The sequence below is a fragment of the Phoenix dactylifera genome, chromosome 13 (assembly GCF_009389715.1).
Source record: "Phoenix dactylifera cultivar Barhee BC4 chromosome 13, palm_55x_up_171113_PBpolish2nd_filt_p, whole genome shotgun sequence".
In the NCBI taxonomy this organism is placed as follows: domain Eukaryota; kingdom Viridiplantae; phylum Streptophyta; class Magnoliopsida; order Arecales; family Arecaceae; genus Phoenix; species Phoenix dactylifera.
This window is the reverse complement of record NC_052404.1, coordinates 8474908-8495239: the sequence shown is the minus strand read 5'-3', so window position 1 is coordinate 8495239 and position 20332 is coordinate 8474908. Positions and strand designations below refer to the sequence as shown.

At 39.5% G+C, this 20332-nt stretch overlaps 1 protein-coding gene across 2 annotated transcripts; it reads left to right on the top strand.

Annotated features, from left to right (window-relative positions):
* The first annotated feature begins 299 nt into the window (after positions 1–299).
* LOC103709708 (RING finger and transmembrane domain-containing protein 2) lies at positions 300–18372 on the top strand. Of its 2 annotated transcripts, XM_039132967.1 has the most exons (8): positions 301–1398; positions 2699–2775; positions 5374–5542; positions 11396–11484; positions 13560–13724; positions 13904–13981; positions 16603–16706; positions 17878–18372. In XM_039132967.1, the coding sequence occupies exons 1-8, from the start codon at positions 729–731 to the stop codon at positions 17981–17983; spliced, it is 1458 nt and encodes a 485-aa protein (XP_038988895.1). In that variant the 5' UTR covers positions 301–728; the 3' UTR covers positions 17984–18372. The 2 variants fall into 2 exon arrangements, with proteins under 2 accessions (XP_026661479.2, XP_038988895.1); XM_026805678.2 differs by lacking the exons at positions 16603–16706; positions 17878–18372 and adding an exon at positions 15267–16135 and having other exon boundaries at positions 300–1398.
* The last annotated feature ends 1960 nt before the right edge of the window (positions 18373–20332 follow it).

The window sequence follows — 20332 nt, the reverse complement described above, 5'->3', positions numbered from 1 at the left end:
TGGATCGCACAATAACCGCTATGAGATCTGTGCAAGCAGAAAAAGAAAGCATTCGTAGTGCTTTGAGATCTGTGTAAGATATGATCAGAAGGTCAATTATTCTCTAGTGCACAATGTACAACCCCAACGCATCACAATATTGCATATTAGCAAGAGGGTGCAGAATTTGGTGTTCTCAAGCGCTTTAAGTATTATTCATTTAGGGCTTGATAATTACCATGGTAGTTTCCATGTTAAAGAATGGAGACTTATAATAATAATAATAGAAAGATACATACATCCACAAAACTGTCGTCTTCGAGGGAGTGGAAGGAAAAGGGAGGGTGAGCCGCACCGTAGCGAAGGAAACCCCATCTTTTCTTCACCGTTAAGAGAGAGAGAAAAGAGAGGATATCGAGAGAAACAAAAGCAAAACCGCGGTGAGAGATATCGAAGACAAAATCACAGCGCATGAGCAAGAGATCTCGAATCTTGCTATTTCCGCCGCCTGTTTAACCCCAAGAACTACTCGTTCCTCGGAATAAGTTATCCTTCCCCTTCATCTCCTCCTCTTCTCCTTAATCTCTCCTTCCGACCTCGCGGGGGAAAAGAAACGATCCCTTCTAGGGTTAGGGTTAGGGTTTTTGCATGATTTATACCTTTTGCTTCTGATCGATTCCGCCAATCGGACCGATCCGCAGTCGTTCCCGGCAGATTCTTGGGGGTTTCTTGGTCGGATTTGGGCTCCGATGATGGAATCGTCCGGTGGGAACTCGGATTCCTACAGGAGCCAGAGCGCCGGCAGTAGCGGAGGTTCTTCGAGGCGGTACGGGGTTCACTTCTCAACCTCCAACTTCATCCAGGCGCCGCTGTCCGCGCTTTTGGAGTACTCCGGGATCTTGCGCCCGAGATCGAGTCACCAGGAGAACGAGAGCTTGATCACTGGTAGTGGCTTGCGAAACCATGTCTCAGGCCGGCTTGATGATTCTGCCGTCGCCGGTGCTGGCGGCGATGGGGAGGTGTCGATAAGGATCATCGGCGTTGGGGATCAGGAGACTTTGAGAGTGGGTTCCGGCCAGCCGCAAGCAGTGGATGTTCGTCCGGGGAGAGAGGGGAGTTCCAGTGGTAATGGTCTTACTGCTGAGACGATTCCGGCTATATCTGAGAGGCAGGGAGGTGATGGTGGGAGTGATGGTGGTGGGGTTGGAGAGGTAGCTTCTTCGTCATCCTCTTCTCTGCCATCATCAATGTCTGCGGTCGGTCCCCAGAACACGGAGGGTGAGGCGAATGCTACAGGAGGCAACAACAGGGATTCTTCGTACCAGAGATACGATATACAGCAGGTTGCGAGGTGGATTGAGCAGATTTTGCCATTCTCGTTGCTTCTATTGGTGGTGTTCATCAGACAGCATTTGCAAGGTATATGTTTCTGAATCTTTGCTTTGAATTCCTAGCAGCATGTCATTTGTGTTTCTGAAAATATCTGGGAAATATCATATGAAGATGAGAATGTCTGATGGTATAATGATGATTAATTGGCGCAAGCTTAGAAGTTCATTCTGTAAAGGTATTAGCCTTCAAGTCTCCCTGGGCCGTAAGTTATCATTAGTATAAATTTCTTAATAACCTATAGTCATATCATAGTTTGCAGTTCTATACTGTTAAGATTTTGTCTTTTATGTTAATAGTTAGTTATGGAGCCTTTGCACCAGGCACCCAACATATTGTTTTTATGATGGATATCATCTATAAATATAACTTGCATCTTGATGGTTCTGCAACTTAAGTCTTGATGAAATCTTATGCTACTTTGTAAGAAGATAAATTAGTTCCAGTAATTTGCTTTTGGATTTTGGATGTTATCATTCAAAGCAACAAATATTATGGTGTTATACCTAATGCTTGTCAGTGGATTTAGAAACAGAAGAATGCTGGGCATACTGAAAAAGATACAGGCCTTGTATAACTACATTTAGTTCACTTATAGGCAAAGTTAAAATTGGTTGCCAGCATGTCCCTAATATATGCCATTGGTTCCATGACTGAATCCTTGATCAGGGAGTTTGCATCAAGCAAATTATGATGGTATGCTATTCAGCTGCCAACAAAATTCTCCAGTATCATTGGTCTGGGTAATGTTGGTTCCCCGGTGGAATTGTTAAAAAGCTGCTGCACTGTCTGTCAAATTATTATAGCTGGTTAATAGCGGTGCTTGATATGAGATGAGGGGCCACTTCTCTCTGAAATCTTTTCCCCTTATCTTCTTATATATTTGCTGTTTCTCTGCTCCTCGGTCTCAAATTCTCCTCTGCACCTGCCTCTGCTTCAAACTACTAAGATTTAGACACAACTTTGAAATAGTAAAACTGTTTTGCAATTCTGTATCAGTTCAAAGCCACTATTTTCTTTAATAATTGCTATTTTACAATAGAGACGGGATGTTTCATATGCTTAACTATGAGTTGACTGTAGCCTTTTTATTGCCTAGATGCTATAAACATAAACAGCACTTTCTTATATATGTGAGGATGTTGTGAATAACATGAATGGACAACCGTCTGTTGCTTAATCCTGCTGTAATTTTCTCAGGCTAAAGTGGTTACTGTTCATGCAATCCGATCTCTTCTCACTTCCAAATCCTCATATGGTGGAGATATCTAATTATAGTTCTTTTTCTTGCTACTATTTTTAAGTTTAACCTTTGTTGGTGGACCTACAGGTTTCTTTGTCACGATTTGGATTGCTGCTGTGATGTTTAAGTTTAATGATATTTTACGGAATCAGACTGCTCTAAAGGTTTGTTATCTTCTATTTGTAAATTTCCTTTTTTTATAAAGATATGCACCAATTCCACTCTTCTGCGACCTTATATAAGCTCTATGGTATTATTTGTATCAGGATGCTTTAATAACTGTAGTACCTGGAGAAATATATGATTTGTTTTCTGGTTACACTTACCTTTTACCCCTTTATACATTTGAGAATACGACGGTGATTTGCTACCGCTCAGATTTGAACCTCACTCCTCCCACATGGAGAGATGGTGCCAACTAGCTGAGCTATCTGCTGTTGGTTCCTTTTTACCCGTTCGAGTTACATTCAGTGTGATGCAACAGTTTGTCATCATATTTGCTAATGTGTTTGAAAATTGCTTTTCAAGCCTAACACGTTAATGATGCAAATGTGATGGTTTCTTTTCTTTTCTTTTTTCTTTTTGGTTGTAATGCTTTTATACTGTTGTGATACTTGTCTGCATATTGGTGAGAAAGAATTAGGGACCTTAATATTGTTAAGAGCTTCTTCATATTTATTTTTTGGTCATTAGATGGGAACATAAATTTTCCCATGACCTAATCTAGTTATTTTAGCTCCTGATTATATTGGACCTATTTTGTAGTTCAACTGGATTGCTTTATTTGGCAGAGGGATGAATTTCCTACATTATTTGACTCCTGTCCTGATATTTAATATTTGTACTTTCCATTTCACTTCAATCATTATTGATTATGCAGTTTATGCATTTTACTCAATCCTTTCAAAGGAAGTGGCAATGCTCGTACAAGGAGTCTTGCCAATATTCTTACCAAAAGAATCTTGTCTAATGTGAAGTTATTGTACAAGGGTCTCTTTGCCTATGCTACAACAAGGAGCAATTATAAGAGGGAGCCAGCACAAGCCTTACCATTTGCAAGCTAGCTTAGGGAAAACCTAAAAATTGCACAACTCTAGTCCCATCAACATATTATCAAACTTTTCACCTTTTTCTAGAATCCCAATTCTCTTTTCCTAGGCAATCAAACCACAAAACAATATAAGATTACCGTTCTTTCGCTCCCCCCTCCTCTCTCCCTGTTTGCCCTCCATCCTCTCATTGCAGCAATATCACAAATTGAGAGCACTGCAAAATGTTTCTTTGGTATTACACTGTTGATCCTCTTCAGTAGCATTTGGCCATCATAGAAGGATGACTAACTATCTCTCACCCATCCTTACTTTTTGATTGTTTTCATGCCATCAGGATTATCTTTAAGCAATTAATCAAGTGATGATGTCTTGGGCTTATTAGGAAGCCCTTGTATTTAGAATCAGTATTTAAACCCAACTGGAACTGCTTTTCATTTGCTCTTTGGCTTATTTGAGCTTTGAGTTGAACACAGCTTCCTGCATTAGAGGTTGTCTTGCCTCATTGTAAAGACTCTTTCCAAGTTTAGGGGAATTTTGTGATTGCATGAGTTTGAACCACAACCAATAAAGTAGACCCTCTTACTTGTGAATTGGCAATATAGGTACCTTGGTAAGTTCCTTTGCCTAAAGTTGCTTTGGCCCAAAATATGACGTCAATAACTAGAGCATCCATGTCCGGTGAAAACCTGTTCAACAGATGGAGCCTTTCCAACTCTGGGTCATGCTCTTTAGCTGATGGGAAAAGGCTTAGGTGTAGTGTTGGTGATGATGAAATTTAAACCTCATGCCATAGGCAACGCTAAGAAGTTAAGAAAGATATAAAGAAATGAATTTACGAATATCTGTTTAACATCTCATCTTTCTTGGTAAAGTAAGGTTTGAAAGTGTTGATATGGTGAACATAGTTTAGGATTCTAAGATTTCATATGTACTTGCTAAACTAAGTCTCTATGAAGTATATCAAGGCAAGGGAAGAATCGGGTATTGAAATGGGAAAATAGTTATTCTGGAAATTTTAGGAAGCATGAGCCCCTAGGAAGATTTAATTCATAAATTATTACAGTACTCACGAATTGAACAGGCTTATCATCGACTAGTTTCAAACGGATCATTGGGTTGAGAATGGCTTCAACTGGAGTCATGATAACAATAGCTAGGGGATGAGCATTGGAAGTATTTTGAAATTTTGGTTGTAGGTCTCGGAGCATAAACCCATGGAAACAGTATTCAGCAATCCTGAATAATTGCCTTTCTTTAAGAGGCTAGAGGAAAGGTTGGGGAGGCTGTATTCCAACTCTCTGTGGACCGCACAATCTAACTGCTGATAGTTTCTTTAACACATATTTCAGTCACCAACAATTTACCAAACTTCTGCAGCTGTTGCTGTATAGAACACCTAGTCACGCCCCTCAGTCTTGGCTCGTGTTCATATTATTTTCGCTTCCCTATTGTGACTCAAAGGCTGATGCTTTTACAAATCACTTAAATGTATTTTAAGTGGAAAGAAATCAACATTATGGGGTTATTGAGTCTCTGTTGTGTATGCTTTTATTATAAGGTAGAACATGTTTTAGAGACATTGATATATCTTTTTTTTTGCTGGGACCCATCTGTTTCTTGTTTCAGGATAATGCACTAATGAAATTACACTAAACAAATGATCCTATGTGGATTATATCTGACAATATTATTATTCGTTGATTTCTGCAGGGGGAGAGAAAAATCTCTGTGCTTATTGGGATTACATTAGTTTTCATGATTCATGTATTTGGAGTCTATTGGTGGTACAGGAATGATGACCTTCTGTACCCACTGGTCATGCTTCCTCCAAAGGAAATACCACCTTTTTGGCATGCAGTTTTCATCATTGTGGTGAATGGTATTTACTTTACTGCTACAAATGAGTATTTGATTATGCATGCAACTTTCTTCCTGAAGTTTTATGTGCTCTGATAGTATTGATTTCTGAAGACATGTAATGAATAAAATGGGTTGGGAAAAAAATTACGTTTTGGATAGTTTCATTCATAGTGTTTTTGTTTCAGCAGTAAAAAAATACTTTACTCTTGCTTTATCTTGCATTTGCTATTTTTCTTGCTTTATAGTCTTGGAAAATTTCTTGGATGATGCAATTACATTTGACCATATGTTTACTTCCAACCACTGAAACATGGAGTCCTGTGTTAATTTGGACTTATTGGAACTTACTTTTAGAGGTATCTCATTTAGTGGAATGTCTGGAATCTTTTAGTTGTAACATTTTTTCTTTATATATCAATTTGTTGTTGCTTATTTTATTCCTTTACTCATTTCTCCTTTATCCTATCTCCCACCGGACATAGTATATGTTCAGTCAAGATGGTTTCTTAGGTGTAATAGATTGGATAAGTGTCTGAAATCTACTTCAATGGAGAGGAAGGGAGAGGGAGAGGCAGAGGGAGGGAGGGCCGCTAGAGGGGCCGGAGCAGGGGTTCCGCAACCCCTATTTCGTTCGAAACAAGGGTTCGTCGGAGCTCCTTTTTTATTTTAAAAATTTTAAGTAAAGTTGGCGAGGGGTTTGCCGACTTCACTTAAAATTTGGGCTCCTTTTTTTATTTTGGAATTTGGGTCTAGAGGGTGGAGCCCCTGCTTCGGCTCTTCGAGGCCCCTCTGACGGCCCTCCCTTCCCCTCCTCTCTCTTTTTCTTTCCTTTGCCCTCTCTCCCCACTTGCCGGTTTATCGTCTTGAATGCCAAAACCGACACAGTCCGCCGCCGGCACGGCTAGATACACCCCGAACCAGGCGGTTCAGGATGGTTCTGCATTTCTTGCTTGGTCGTGTCCTCTTCTTTTCTGTTTTGGAGGTTCACTTGCACACCACTTCACTATATCCATTTGCTTTCTCATCACTTTTTTGTTCTGCACTCGGTCCCATTAATGTGTCTGTTCCACAAGTTTTGACAATTATTTCATGGACAATGGTCTAGGGGTTGGGATATGCATTTGCATGTTTTAGAGCCAATTGGATGCATGACTAAATTCAAACAGATGACTTGAACTCATTGAAATACAAAAATACCTGTCCGGTCAAGCGTGATTTATTCTGACAACTAGATGGTTCTTACCCAATTTTGTGACTTTATCTAAAATAATTATATGGTATAGTTTGGAAAGGAATCCCAAGTTTAAAACTGATCTAGGTGGGATGGACCATTGGGAATGCAGAATCAATTTGTAACTATTTTATTACCGGAAGCGATTAATTGCTCTTGTTCTCTTCCACAATATCTGAGGTTGTAAAACAACATTTTAAGATCTTATATAAGGTTCAATGGCTTTCTATTGTTTGGCTTGTATGGCCTTTGGTTACTTCATGCAATGTTTGAATTAGAGGAATGGGGAAGTGCTCTGTGAGAATCAATGAGGTTGTCATTCAATGAGTGTATTGAAGTGATATGATGTGATCACAATGTGCAATACATGCAAATCTTCTGAACATTTGTAGGGGCAGTTTCTATAAAGCTGGTCATGATTGTGAAGGAAGGTAAATCCTTGAGCAAATGTACAAGAAAGAGGGATCAAGGAGGGGTCTTTCCAAGGTTCACTGTCTTGGTACTGAACCTCATACTGGTGCCACACTAGCACAGTGTTGGTACGGTACGAAATTTTTTTTTGGTACGCTACTCGTATCAGATACCAGTACCGAATTAGTATGGTACGGTACAGTACGCCCCGTACCGCTCGGTTCGGGCTGGTATGGCATACCATAGGTCTTCCTCTCCTCCTTGACTAAATATGCACGTTGAGTCATCAAAGACTTAACTAATTTAAAGGGACTCAGCTGAACCTTCGCCTTACACTACCATGACTTTCCAAGGAACTCTATCTTTGGGTTAATATAATGGATTTGCATGCTTGGAGAAAACATATTTGGCGACTTGAATTTGGGTGTCTTGGCTTGTTGGACAACTGGCACAATAAGGCACACTATTGTACTGTGCGGCACTCCACATTTTATATTGATGGCATTTTTGACAGTGGCACTCGTCTCCTTAGCAGTTGGAGTCAATTTTTATATCACTTAATGGTGTTAGTAGTTTTATATGACAAATTAATTAATATTGCATAATCTGTGATAATATGCAAGTTTGCATATTGCATCTTGCCATATTAGATTCTTCAAGGATATTGCCTTCTTAGTCATGTTGAAAGGGATATGTGTAGGGTTGGCAATTGTGTCGGGTCGAGTCATATACAGGTAGGGGTGGCAAAATATGACCCGACCCGCCAACCCGATCCGTGTTCGACCCGCCATAAACAGGTTTGGGTTTGGCCTAAACAGGTTCGGGTCGTAAACAGGTCGACCCATTTAACCTGTTTATTAATTGGGTCAGATACGGATTTTAGATGTTTGACCCGTTTAATCTGTTTAACCCGTTTATAATTTGATGCCCACAGATTTTTTTTTTCCGCTTGCTGGGAGTCTGGGACTAGAGTCTCACCCGTTTTTTTTTTTTGTTTTCGTAAACATAGTCACAGTGGCACAGAGTCTCTCGTTTAACCCTTTTTTTCAGCTCTATCTCCAATGGAAGATCTCCACGACTCCATCCCCTCCGGCTCCGAGCCCCACCTCCGCCACAAGCAGTGGAAGAACCCTCCTCCTTAGTCGGCGATCACCCCCGCCACCTCCGGTCGTCCACGGACCCCTGAAAGCCCCTCTCCACGGCCCTGACGACCCCCGCGACGCCCCCGGACGCCGCCGACCAGAAATCGAGTGGCGGGGAGAAAGTACCGGGAGAACTCAAGACCTCTGGGAGGGCGGAATCTGAGAGCACGAGGGCGGCGGCGGGGGCTAGGGTTAGGGTTTCGGGCCCTCCCTTCTTTTCGTTCTCCTTCTTCGGCCCTCAAGACCTCGAGCCCACCCTAGCGGCTTACGGTTAGGGTTTGGGCGTCGACGGCGGCTGCGATGAGAAGGTATGAGTTCTGCAGCTCCTCAAGGTTAGGGTCGGGCCCTCCGCCGGAGTCGTTGTCTTGGGTACCACCGGAGTCGTTGTCGTCGAGCTCGAGGTACCGCTGTCGGGCAAAATTTTGAATGGGAGGAAGAGAGTAGGGCGACCCACCAACGACCGACTCCTTGGAATCCTCGATCATTGGTGGAAGAGAGAGGAGTCGGTCGTTGGCGGGTCGGCGGAAGGAAGGGAAGGCGGAATCGCGGAAGTGGGTTGCGGTAGCGTGAAGAAACTAGGGCTGGCTGCCCCAATTTTTTTTTTTTATTAAACAGGTTAAATGGGTCGGGTCGGGTTACCCGTTTAATAAACAGGTCGGGTTCAGGTTTTACAATTTTCTGACCCGACCTACATCTGACCCAACCCGATTGCCACCCCTATATACAGGTCAAGTTTGGTTGGGTCAAAAAAATTCTAAACCTATACAATAAATAGGTCAGGATTTAAAACTTGAATCCGTTATGTTTAATAAACAGGCAACCTAACCCGACTTGCTTAACTTATTTAATAAACAGGTTGGGTCCAATAGCAAACATGTTTAACTGTATAACCTGTTTAACACACTATTAAGACTGGTTAACAGTTAACCTATTTGGCATAACAAAGGTGGAGTCCACAACAATATAATGCTTAGTAACTATTAGCTTCTTGTTATATCTAATATGAAATAGAATCCAAGACCACCATACTCAGCCATGGCACAAAATCATAGATATTAACTTAAAAACACATATGGTGATAGTAAACACATTATAGTAAGATAGTTTTACCAACTTAGCTATCCAATAAGATAATTTCTTGCTGCTAAGAAGAGCCTAGAACGAAAGAGGCCCAAAGGCGCTAGATCTCTCCCTTTGAAGCTAGGGGTGGGTGGAGAAACAAGCTTGTGACCATTGGTCATCTTGATTGGCGACAGGAGAAAGGGAAGAAGAGATCGCATATAGGATGGATCGCCTCGAGATCTCAGAAGAGGAGAAGCGGAGGAGGAGGAGGGGAATAGAGGAGGGAATCGGAGTTCATGGCTACAAGATTAATAGTGTGGAGAGGAGGGTATGGCCTCTAGGTTTTGGTTCGATCTCTCTCTAGCTCTACCTATAGCTTGGGGAGCTCCGCCAAGGGGCGATGAGGCTGAAGCAAGGAGAATTCTTGGAAGAGTTGAGGTTGATTGGAGGAGTGACAGGGATAGTGGACAATGCTCCTCTCTCTAAGAAACCCTAGCCCTATCGTGGAAGATGGAAGAAGTCTCTAGAAGTCAAAATAAGAAAAAGTATAAACAGATTTAGAGCTGGGGCAGTCGAGTTCAGGCATGGGTGCTGGTTCGGTTTGTATAACTTAGGTAGGTAAACGGGTTCGGTCAAACATGTTTAACCCGACCCAACTTGATTAATATTAAACTTGTTATGATCCTGGAACCTGAAACCGACCTGTTTAATAAATAGGTCAAAGACAAGTCGACCTATTTACAACCTAAACTTGTTTAGCCCAAACCCAAACCTGTTTATTGCAGGGCAGATACGAGTCGAGTTGATGGATTGGGTCATTATTTGCCAGTCTTAGATATGTGCCATGTTGTCAAACTTGGTTATTTTCCCCTTGCTTCTGTGAATGACTTTTTTTTTTTCCCTCTATGCACTTAACTGGCTTTTCAAATATTTTATAGGTTGTACATATCATTGATTTGTGAATTTGAAATCATTAGATAATACTGTTATTATGCAATCTGCAAATCATGTTGCTACAGTGCTGTAGAATGTGTCTGAGTTTAGTATGTATTAAATGTGCAATTTTGTGTACAGACACCAGATTGGTCACTCAAATGAGTTAACTTTCGAGTTAATTCAAAAAATGTAAAAATAATTAAAAGTATTAAAACTATAAAAAATTGGAGAAAATAGTGAAAACAATGCTAATATTAATACTTCTAAATGCATGTGTAGTTATTCATCTTACAAATAAAGTAAGATGACAATTTGTATTGCAACTATTTGTTAGCTGTTGTCCATTTTCAAAACTCACAAAGATTGTTGTAGAAATTGAGATGGCCTTCGATCTTTTTTGGTCATGTCCAATGCTTTCTGCAGAGGCAAGGGGTGGTAAATCCCCCAGCTTCTATTTTAGTGCTAATAGAAGTCCAGGATAAAGAAAGCAGCGGAGAACAACAGAAAAACAGAAAAGCTTCATCTGTGAAGGGTAAGAGAGACGGACTGGACTTAAACTAGTTGGTATTTTAGATTTTTAGGGTAGGTTAGACATTAAAGATGGAGTGGATTTAGATATTTGTCTGTAGATTTCAAGTTGCTTCCCAGATAAATCACCTATCTATTGAAAAGCTTGACCGATCCTTTTGCGATAAATCAGGCATATCTGATTTGAATCCTGTTCCGTGGAATGCTGATTCCTTTTCTGTTCTGACTAGGATTTTTTACCGATCCGGTCTGGATCGGGAGATCCGTGGTTCAAAACAGCGAGTTTTTAAACCCTTCATGAATCCTTTGGAAGCACACAAGTGGTCTCTTATCGTAGATATTTTTGGCAAAGATGTGCTATCTATTTTTCGTAAACATTATTTTAATTGAGCACATCCTTATATCATTTTAATGTAGAATTTTTTGTCTAAAGGTTATTGCTTGTTTCTTAGTCACAGTTTTAGGATTACTGTCTTTGGATCAAGTAGCTACTTTTCGACAACTGTACTTTCTAATGTTTTAGCTATGTTATTGTGATTCCTCATAAGTTATGACTTCCCAGATACTATGGTGCGCCAGGCCGCTATGGTTGTCAAGTGTGTGCTGCTGATGTACTACAAAAACAGCAGGGGCCATAACTACCGTAAGCAGGTAATCTGGTTGTCTTATGTTTTATACTGATTTAAATGTCTCTAGGATTGTTTTTTCTATTTTTCTTTTTTAATGAAAATTTAGATGTTGAACGGGAAATCTAAGAAGTGAAATTTAAAAAAATTACTAAGTGGAGACAATGATAACCAACATACTTTGCTTGCACAGACACCAGAATGGACTATCATGATTTGCTTATCTAATTGTGTAGGGTTGTGAGATGCTGTCATACTTAACTTTTCAGCCAACATTTAATATAGTCAGTTTAGATTGCTTGGTTTCTTAAAGGGGCTAAGAGGATAGTCTAACTTATCAGTTCAGTCTGGTTTGGCATTTGGGGCCAAATATGCCAAGGTGTTGGTTGTAACAAATGTAACTGAAGAGTTGAAGTTTTGGAGTGGTATTGGTGTTTCACATCATAAGGTTATGAGAAGGTTTTTGACAATGGTTTCTCTATAACTTGGATTGGGTTATAATGTTCAGTATTAGGCGGAACATGGCTGCAACTTTGTGAATGACTTGGACTATGTTTGTTTAAGAGGCAGTGTTGAAATGTGGTGATAGTGGACATTAACTTTGTACGATGAATTGGAAGCTTGTTAGGTGATAACTAGTGGAGCAGACCTCTTATTTCTGTGATAAAATAAGTATTAGGTTCAGTATCTGCAAGCATCATTGATGCGAAAATGAGTAATGGTAATTTGTTTATCTTAATGAAAAAAGTAACAACCTCATGTCGTGCGAGGTTATTACATACTTCTGCTGAATTTGTATTACAGTTTCCAGTGCGGACTACTTATCCTCATTTAAAAAACATTGTCATCCACACGTGGAATTTGTCATAACTGTTTTTCTCCCTTTTGAGCATAAGAAATACAATGAAATGTAACTTATTATTTAGAAATTCTTTGTCGTTATTGCTCGTGCAATGTTAAACATTAAATTCTTTCCCTTCAACAGCTTCAGGAAATGTGTTGGTCATTTATTTTCTTTAGACATCTGGAGCACATCTTTCATGGGTAAAAATCATAACACAGCATCTATTCCTTGGATGCCTCATATATCATCCTAATTAGGCTGCCTCCAAAACTTGGTTCTTATAGTTTGCAGTTTTATGATGTTCAGATTATGGAGGTTGTTTACTTGCAAGAGTACTCGATTATGATACAATGATTGTAATAGGCTTATGCAAGAATATCGATAATAACTCTTTTTGTTCAAGCGGAATTGATAGAAGTATTTCCATTTCACAAGACAAAATCATATTGGAACAGTATTGCTTTTTCGATTTTATTGTTTATAAACCTTCAGACAAGACGTACTAGAAAAGGTAGGCATGCCAGACAAATTCCACCTGTTTTATGATAATCTTCAACCTCTAAAACATAAAACAAAAGAAAAGATTGCTTGAATCTGTCAATTTTATATAATAATTTTGATTCGAGTCCACATAAAAGAGGACTATATGTGGTCTCGCTCACTTGACAGTCAACTGTTGATCCATTGGCAAGTTGTTATTTGCATCTAAGAAAGCCAGAAAATTGATTTAGGCATGTCATGATGCTTCATTTCAAAATATTTAATAAATTATCATGACAACTTTGGATAAACAAAATAATGATAACTGTTCTTTATTCCATTACTGTTTTTGTCGAATAAAATTGGTCCAGCAAAAAAATAGAGACTGCTAATGTAAATCTTATGAAATGATTCATAGTCTTCATGTTTAGTGTAATACATGAATATCAGGGTCCAGCTTGCTGTATTCTGTTTGTTTCCAATTTTCTGAGTCCTTTTTGTCTTATTTGAAAATTTTCTTATCTGCATGACATGGTCTGCGCTTATACAGTTTTCTGCCAGTCTAATATCAAAATGTATGAAATGAAGGCTTGTAAATATTTATAGCAGATGAAACCTCGTAAATTGTGATTATCCGTTTGTTTTTTAATTTTAAATTTGTCAGGGTTATTATTTTGTTCAAAAGCTCGATCCAAATATCATGTAGGTTTCATTTTTGAAACTTGTTAACAGTCGATGGTAAGCTAATTTGTTGAGTTACTTCCTAATTCTCACAGGGTCAATTGCTAACCCTTGTGGAGTATCTCTTACTTCTGTACCGTGCTTTATTGCCAACTCCCATTTGGTACCGATTCTTTCTAAACAAAGAATATGGCAGCCTCTTTTCATCTCTCACTACAGGGCTCTACCTTACATTCAAGTTGACATCAGTTGTTGAGAAGGTACAATATTTTCTGGTTTTTATTTTTTCCCTGTTTAGATGTAAGGACCTTTTTATATTTTGTAACTCTCAAAACTTTTGAGCCAAGTTTCTAGCCTGGCACAACGGTTTTGCCTTCATAATTAGTAATGAAATGTGGTGGAAACTTCTTCGTGTGTTCATTTAGCCTGTGACTTGCAGGTTCAATCATTTTTTACAGCACTAAAGGCGTTATCACATAAAGAAGTGCATTATGGATCTTATGCAACAACAGAACAGGTAATCTGTTGACTTTTATATGTACTCTACCTAAACAGCAACTAAAAAACCTGCATAATCTATATGTGATGACTAGGGCTGGCTTTGGGAATCATTCTTATTCTTTATGGCTGCATTGGTTTAGGGTGAAAGGAGGGTTAAATGTAATAAATGCCGCTTCAACCTATTTATTCCTCTCTAATCTACTAAATGCTAGAAAATTAGCTAATCATTCGGAGAGCAAAGTCGATATTATAAAAGTTGGTAAAGCTACTTTTCCACCTAACGGAATGGGAACTATTCGTCCCTATATGATGGAGTACTTATTCTGGAGTAAAGTGAATGAGGAGTTGGCCCATTTTCTGGAGTAAATTATTCTGCGACCAAAGACAGCTTAAGAGTATGTTTGATTGTTTGGAAAGCTTTTGATATCGAAAAGATTTTTCCAAGGAAGAATCTGGTCAAATTTAGACAACCAATTTCTATGTTATTTTAGTTTTCCCATCATCTAAACAGATGGCAAACTCAATTTCTCCAAAAACTTCAGTTTTCCAATGCCTTTTCCAAGCAACCATACATTCCCTAAATGCAACATCTTGAGTTAAGGATATGCCGATCCATTTCCTTACCTTTCATTCAGGTTTTCATAGTCTTATTATCTCATATCACTATGACCAGTTTATCATGACGTGGAACCCATTTTTCAATCAAAGCTTCCTCTGTTTGTTGTTAGAAATGAAAACCTTGTCTGACATTATAGCACCATTTTGTCCTCTTGTTGGTGCAACTGAAAGCATATTTCAATGCACTCATTTCACCATTATCCTTTATCTTGCCATCTGTGCTATGCTTATCAGATGTGCTTGTATCCTTTCTATATAGCCAGCAGTGCAATGCTTTGAAGTACGATTGAAGGTTGATTTTAAAAAAATTGAAAAGGTGATCTCCCTTTTTGAAGTTTGCAGGTATACCTCTGTGCACTTATGAAAAGAAAGCTTGTATACATAGAGCATGAAGGTTGAGAAAAACAAACTCACCACATTTGTGGACCATAAGATAGATGGGGGTGGGACTTCAATTGCTAATATCCTAATGTACCCATACTTTCTCCATTCTACTTGGCATTGGAGTTTTCTTACCGATACAAATCCAATGGTTGCAGACATGCTCCTAAATCATTTATCTTCTCTTAGCTGGCATTTCAAAATCTCATTTTTGGTTATTGTATTGTTGCTTATGTTTTTTCTTACTTAGAAACATTATGCGATTATAGAATTAATAAATTTAAGTCTTTAATATGTTCTAGGATTTCTTTTAAAATGCCTCTGCCATTCATTGAAGGATGTTAAGGAATTGTTACTGTCTTCAAAGAGTGAGGTGGGTGCCTTCACAGGTGAACTTATTAGGCCCTTAGCCCATTGTGAACAAATCACTTTCCAAGATAAAGGTGTGGTTTGATTATTATTATTTGCTCACGTATGAAGAGCAAACACTGTTATTACTTCTCCAATCAGCAGGATAGGCCTCATTTATTCTTTCTGTAATAAGTTGCAGTTTTTAAAAATGTTTGTCATTCTCTTGATTTAAAATAGATTAACCATGGATCAAGTTATTGTGCACCGGTGCCTTGCCGAACTAGACTGGAACTGTACATACCATGCATGTCATGTTGTTGTGTCGGTGCTTGGCATGCTCTGACACAATTGCATTCCAAGCACTAGCGTGGTACCTATCATGTTGTCCCATGCGTTCTGACTGGCATTCTAATCCATGATTTTAGGTAGTAAATGCTACTTCAGTTGGTTTGTCAAGTAGATAAATGAAGGTTCAAGAATTTTCTATACTGCCCCTGCATACCTGTCGCATCCTTAAGTTTGCCACAAATCACGTTTGGATATCATGAAAAAGGTCCAAATGATGCTGTAGATGACTATCAAAATCTTGCTAACAAGATGCCCTAAAAACGTTGTAGATGTTAGAGATTAGTTCTGTTTTTTGAGAGAATCTGCAAATTAAGAGTTTTGAACGGTAGATCTTTTTATACTTGAGATCATGTTTGTATATGTAGGTGATTGTCATTTAAGGGGAAAGAAAAAGGTTAGCCAGAATATGAAATTTTAGTTGGTCAAGTTTGAGGTGATGGTGTGTATAAAGCTAATTATCTCAAAAAAAAAAGGTGAACTGAAAAATTCCGGTGACTGGGGTAGGATGGATACCTGATCTGCTTACAGAATACATAGTTTTCTGTCTGTCTGCTTGCTGTTACTAAGAGAACACAGATTTTTCGAAATGCCTACTGTGGATTTTGTAGGACAAATGACACGTTTCTTGCAAAGAGTTTGGAAATTCATATCTACAATTAAATTTTGTTCACTGATTGAGTAATAGCCATATCTATACCTAGGCTGGCAAACCCTTGTGGCAATTTAACTATTCTTGTTGCGGAGGAGAAGTAGGATTTTTTTACTTGTTCATTTATTTATTCCCTCTTTTTTTTTTTTTGGGGGGGGGGGGGTGAGAGTTGTGGTGCTGTGGGGTCGCATTTAAATTTCAGAACTGGTGATATCTTAAAGTTCTATTGGCATCTCTTGTAGTTTTATAAGGATTCTGCCATTCATTCACATGTGATGGAATTAATGCAGGTTATTGCAGCTGGTGATCTGTGCGCTATCTGCCAGGAGAAGATGCATGCTCCTGTTCTGCTTCGCTGTAAACACATATTCTGTGAAGATTGTGTTTCTGAATGGTAGCATACCTGAGCTCGTCATTTCTTGTCCGCTTGTCCAACTCTCTCTCTCTCTCTCTCTCTCTCTCTCTCTGACACGGGCGTGGGCGCACACCCACATCCACACACCCATCCAGGCACTTCATTTTCTTTTTTGCATTTTGTTTCTAGTTCTACTACAAAATCCAAATAAAAATGCCTTGATTTCCATTGAACTAAAAGAACTGTAAACTGTTACTGTACCAAAATTTATATTCAGCTCCATTACATGAGGTCCCTGTCACTATGCCAAAATGGAGCATTAGATGCCTTGCATAATTATGCTTAAAATTTGGCTAGATGACATGAAGAAAATGTGTAAAAAGCAGGTAGTCCTTAATTGCTAGTATGACTGCCTATCATTTTCTCTAGGCATAAATGAAAACCTACGGTAATCTCAATTTGTTAAGACATGCACACATATTTGGGGATGGCTCTTTTTCTCCAGGAAACAACCAAGCTGGTTGTTCTTTGGGAACTAATTAACATTTCCTTGTATATACATATGTATGTATGTATGTATGTATGTATGTATGTATGTATGTGTATATATAGATATATGCGTCAGTCGAGTTTATCTCCGCTAAGATGTAGTTAGACCAATATTGGATGATGGGGTTCGAACATCGATGATTCAAACCATTGGATGTGATCTATAATTTTTAAGATATTTACATACCAAAATCGTGTGATTTGCGATCACTAGCCTATGCCTCAATTGTTCAAAAAACATGTATTGTTTCGTTAAATTTAAGCTATCCATTCTTTGACCATCTGATGCATAAGCTAGGGGTCTTCGTGATTGTTGGTATGTTAGCAGTTTATCCACTTGACCACATCCTAGTCTACCTCTATATGCATATGTGTATATATGCGTGCTTATCTATGTGTATGTGTAAGGAGTTGGACTATACACTTACATGAACTTTTTTGAAAAAGGAATCTACGATTCAAAATCAATGGACTATTTAAATTCAAGATCCAAATAGTCGAATATAATCTACACTACAAAAGTTGCTCCTACCTACAAAAGTTTAATTCACAATACTTTGTGAGAAATTTTAGTTGCTTTCAGGATATCACTTTTCTTTCATCTATTCTTGTAAGAACATTACATTGGACACTTTTCATTAACCATTTATGCCTCTTGCAGGTTTGAGAGAGAACGCACATGCCCACTGTGCAGGGCATTGGTCAAACCTGCAGACCTTCGCTCGTTTGGTGATGGTTCCACAAGCCTGTTTTTCCAATTATTCTAGGTTACACTGGCAGCAAACTCAACTGATGACAAAAATGTCGAACTCTGGTCTGAAATGAGCAGGATGACCACATTCCATGCTTTGCTATGTGGCGGAATCAGTGTCTTTGCTGGAAGCGTTACCTATGAATGCCACAAAATTTGTTGCGACAGCTGTTGTGTCCATATTCCTCTGTACCCAATCTATATAGCCCCTTGTTGGGAAATTTTAACAGAAACAGATGGAGAAGTCCAATGCCGTGTATATGAATAAAAATGTAATTTTTATCATATTATTGTTGAGTGAAAAGTTCTTGATGTATAAGCATCTTTTGAAATTACATGCTTAGAGTCAATTTGTACAGATTTGGTGGTGCATGATGGGGATCATGGAAATTTTGCAAACTTGCTTCAACTCTCTCTTTGCAGATTCTGTCAAGAAGTCTAGTTTTTAAAATCTTACATTACGTGGCTCAAGCAGATAAAGACTTTCAGTCATTGTCCTAAGTGGAGTTGAATGTACAATATTTTTTTCGATTGAGCACGTATTTGATCTAAAATGCATGTATCTTGTCTGTAGTTGGATGGTGGGGAAGTGGGGCCCCAATTGCAACCGATCAGGCAAACGTCAGCGGGAAATTGGACTCCCCGATGCAACGAGTGAACGCCTCGGCAGCCTACCTGGTGACGGTTTTTGAATTAATCTTTAGCCAAATGGAGGAAGCATTGTAGGTGATGCAATGTGTAGGGGAGGCCGGCCAAATCATGCAGACGGCAAAGAGTTCAACCAGCGGAATAATGCTGGTACGAAGAGGATGGCTCCCGGCAGCACAACCAAACCATATAGGTCAGTTGGGATGGCCCCTTGTCACTTACCCACCTGGATTTCGAAGGGACATCGGCCTTCGCTTCTTGATTTACCATGCTCTGGTTTCACGAGCAGTGGCTCAATTTGCCCAAGGGCCTGGGCTCCAGCCTGGATGGGGTGGGTCCCTTCTAGTCGCGGTCGAGAGAGAGAGAGATGAATGTTGTGAATGAAGAAGATGCGTCCTTCGACACCTCGGTTCCTGGGCAGAGCTGCGGGCGGCCTGAATAGGTATGTGTTATGCGCAGTGAGTGCTTCGAATGAGTTCAGTCTTACTGGAGAGAGATTCGACCACTGTGATCAGTAGGGTCCAAAAGAGCTCGAGCAGTTATGAAGGAGTTCACCCCCTGCTTCGCGATATTTGGGAGATGGCGAGGCAGAATGTCACATTTCCGGTCATGCATGTGTATCGTGAGGCCAATGGGGCGGCCGACTTGGTGGTGGTATATATTGCGAGCCACTCAGAAGGTACCCTATGGATTGGGGGGAGAGAGATGCCCGGAGTACTTCGGGACTTTTTGTTTTCTGATTCTACTGGGTATATTCGTATCCGTGATGTACGAAATGCCCGTTTTAGTAACCCAAAAGAAGAAGAAGAAGAAGAATAAGAAGAAGATGCACCCTTGCCATCCGATAAGATATCTGGCTCCTGGTTTGACAGAACCGTAGAATTAATTTGAATCCATCCCAATGGAGGGGTTCCAAACAAAGCGATAGGAAGAGATTACCTGAAGATAAAAGAGAGAACCTCAGTGCCCGTTATGAGCAGGAATTAACGAATTTGGATTCTGAACGGTTGAAACAAATTCTTCTGCCAATACCACAGTCCACAGCATATATTTTGTTCCATGCTGAATGCAACATACCATATCAGAGGTGAGGGGCAAAATCCTAAATATTGTAATATTGGGCCTTTTCTGCAAAATAAATAAATTAAAAGTGATCCATATCTGACAAATAAAATGGGCAATTTCAGGTAGCTAAACTACAGGTATGCTGATATCTGTTTGATGACTTGTAATGAAATGCTCAAAGAGGGCTTGCAAACCTTTGCTTTAGAGAAACAAACAACCATAAAAGTATTATGACAGCTTTGGCTGTCTATGTTGCGTTTTGGTTTGATCGGCTGCACAATGGCGAGCATCCCTGACAACAAGCCATATGGGCCTGTTTACCTGGTCAAGACAACCCAGTCATGCCGCTGAAACTTACCTCCATCAGAGAAGGAACTCACATCAATCCCCAAGTAAGCAAACGCCGAGCACTCAAGCTGTCTATGACTAGGGGAAGACGAAACCATTTTCAAAAAGTAATGCCTATCATACGCCATAATAACTTGAAAATTGTCCCAGACAGGCATATCATGGCAATATCTAACACTAACCCCTTTTTTTTTGGTTCTTCTCATGTTGCAATGATAGAAGCAGAAGCAATATCTGCAGAAAACCCAATATTAAAAACAATGATTAGAACAAAAACACTGGAAAATTAGATCTATGAGAATAA

What these genes read in the sequence shown, in the direction of transcription:
- LOC103709708 (XM_039132967.1), top strand. Translation starts at nt 729, where the DNA reads ATGATGGAATCGTCCGGTGGGAACTCGGATTCCTACAGGAGCCAGAGC. An exon ending in TTTCATCATTGTGGTGAATG is followed by an intron (nt 5,543 to 11,395) that starts GTATTTACTTTA and finishes ATGACTTCCCAG; the next exon opens with ATACTATGGTGCGCCAGGCC. An exon ending in GAAGATTGTGTTTCTGAATG is followed by an intron (nt 16,707 to 17,877) that starts GTAGCATACCTG and finishes TGCCTCTTGCAG; the next exon opens with GTTTGAGAGAGAACGCACAT.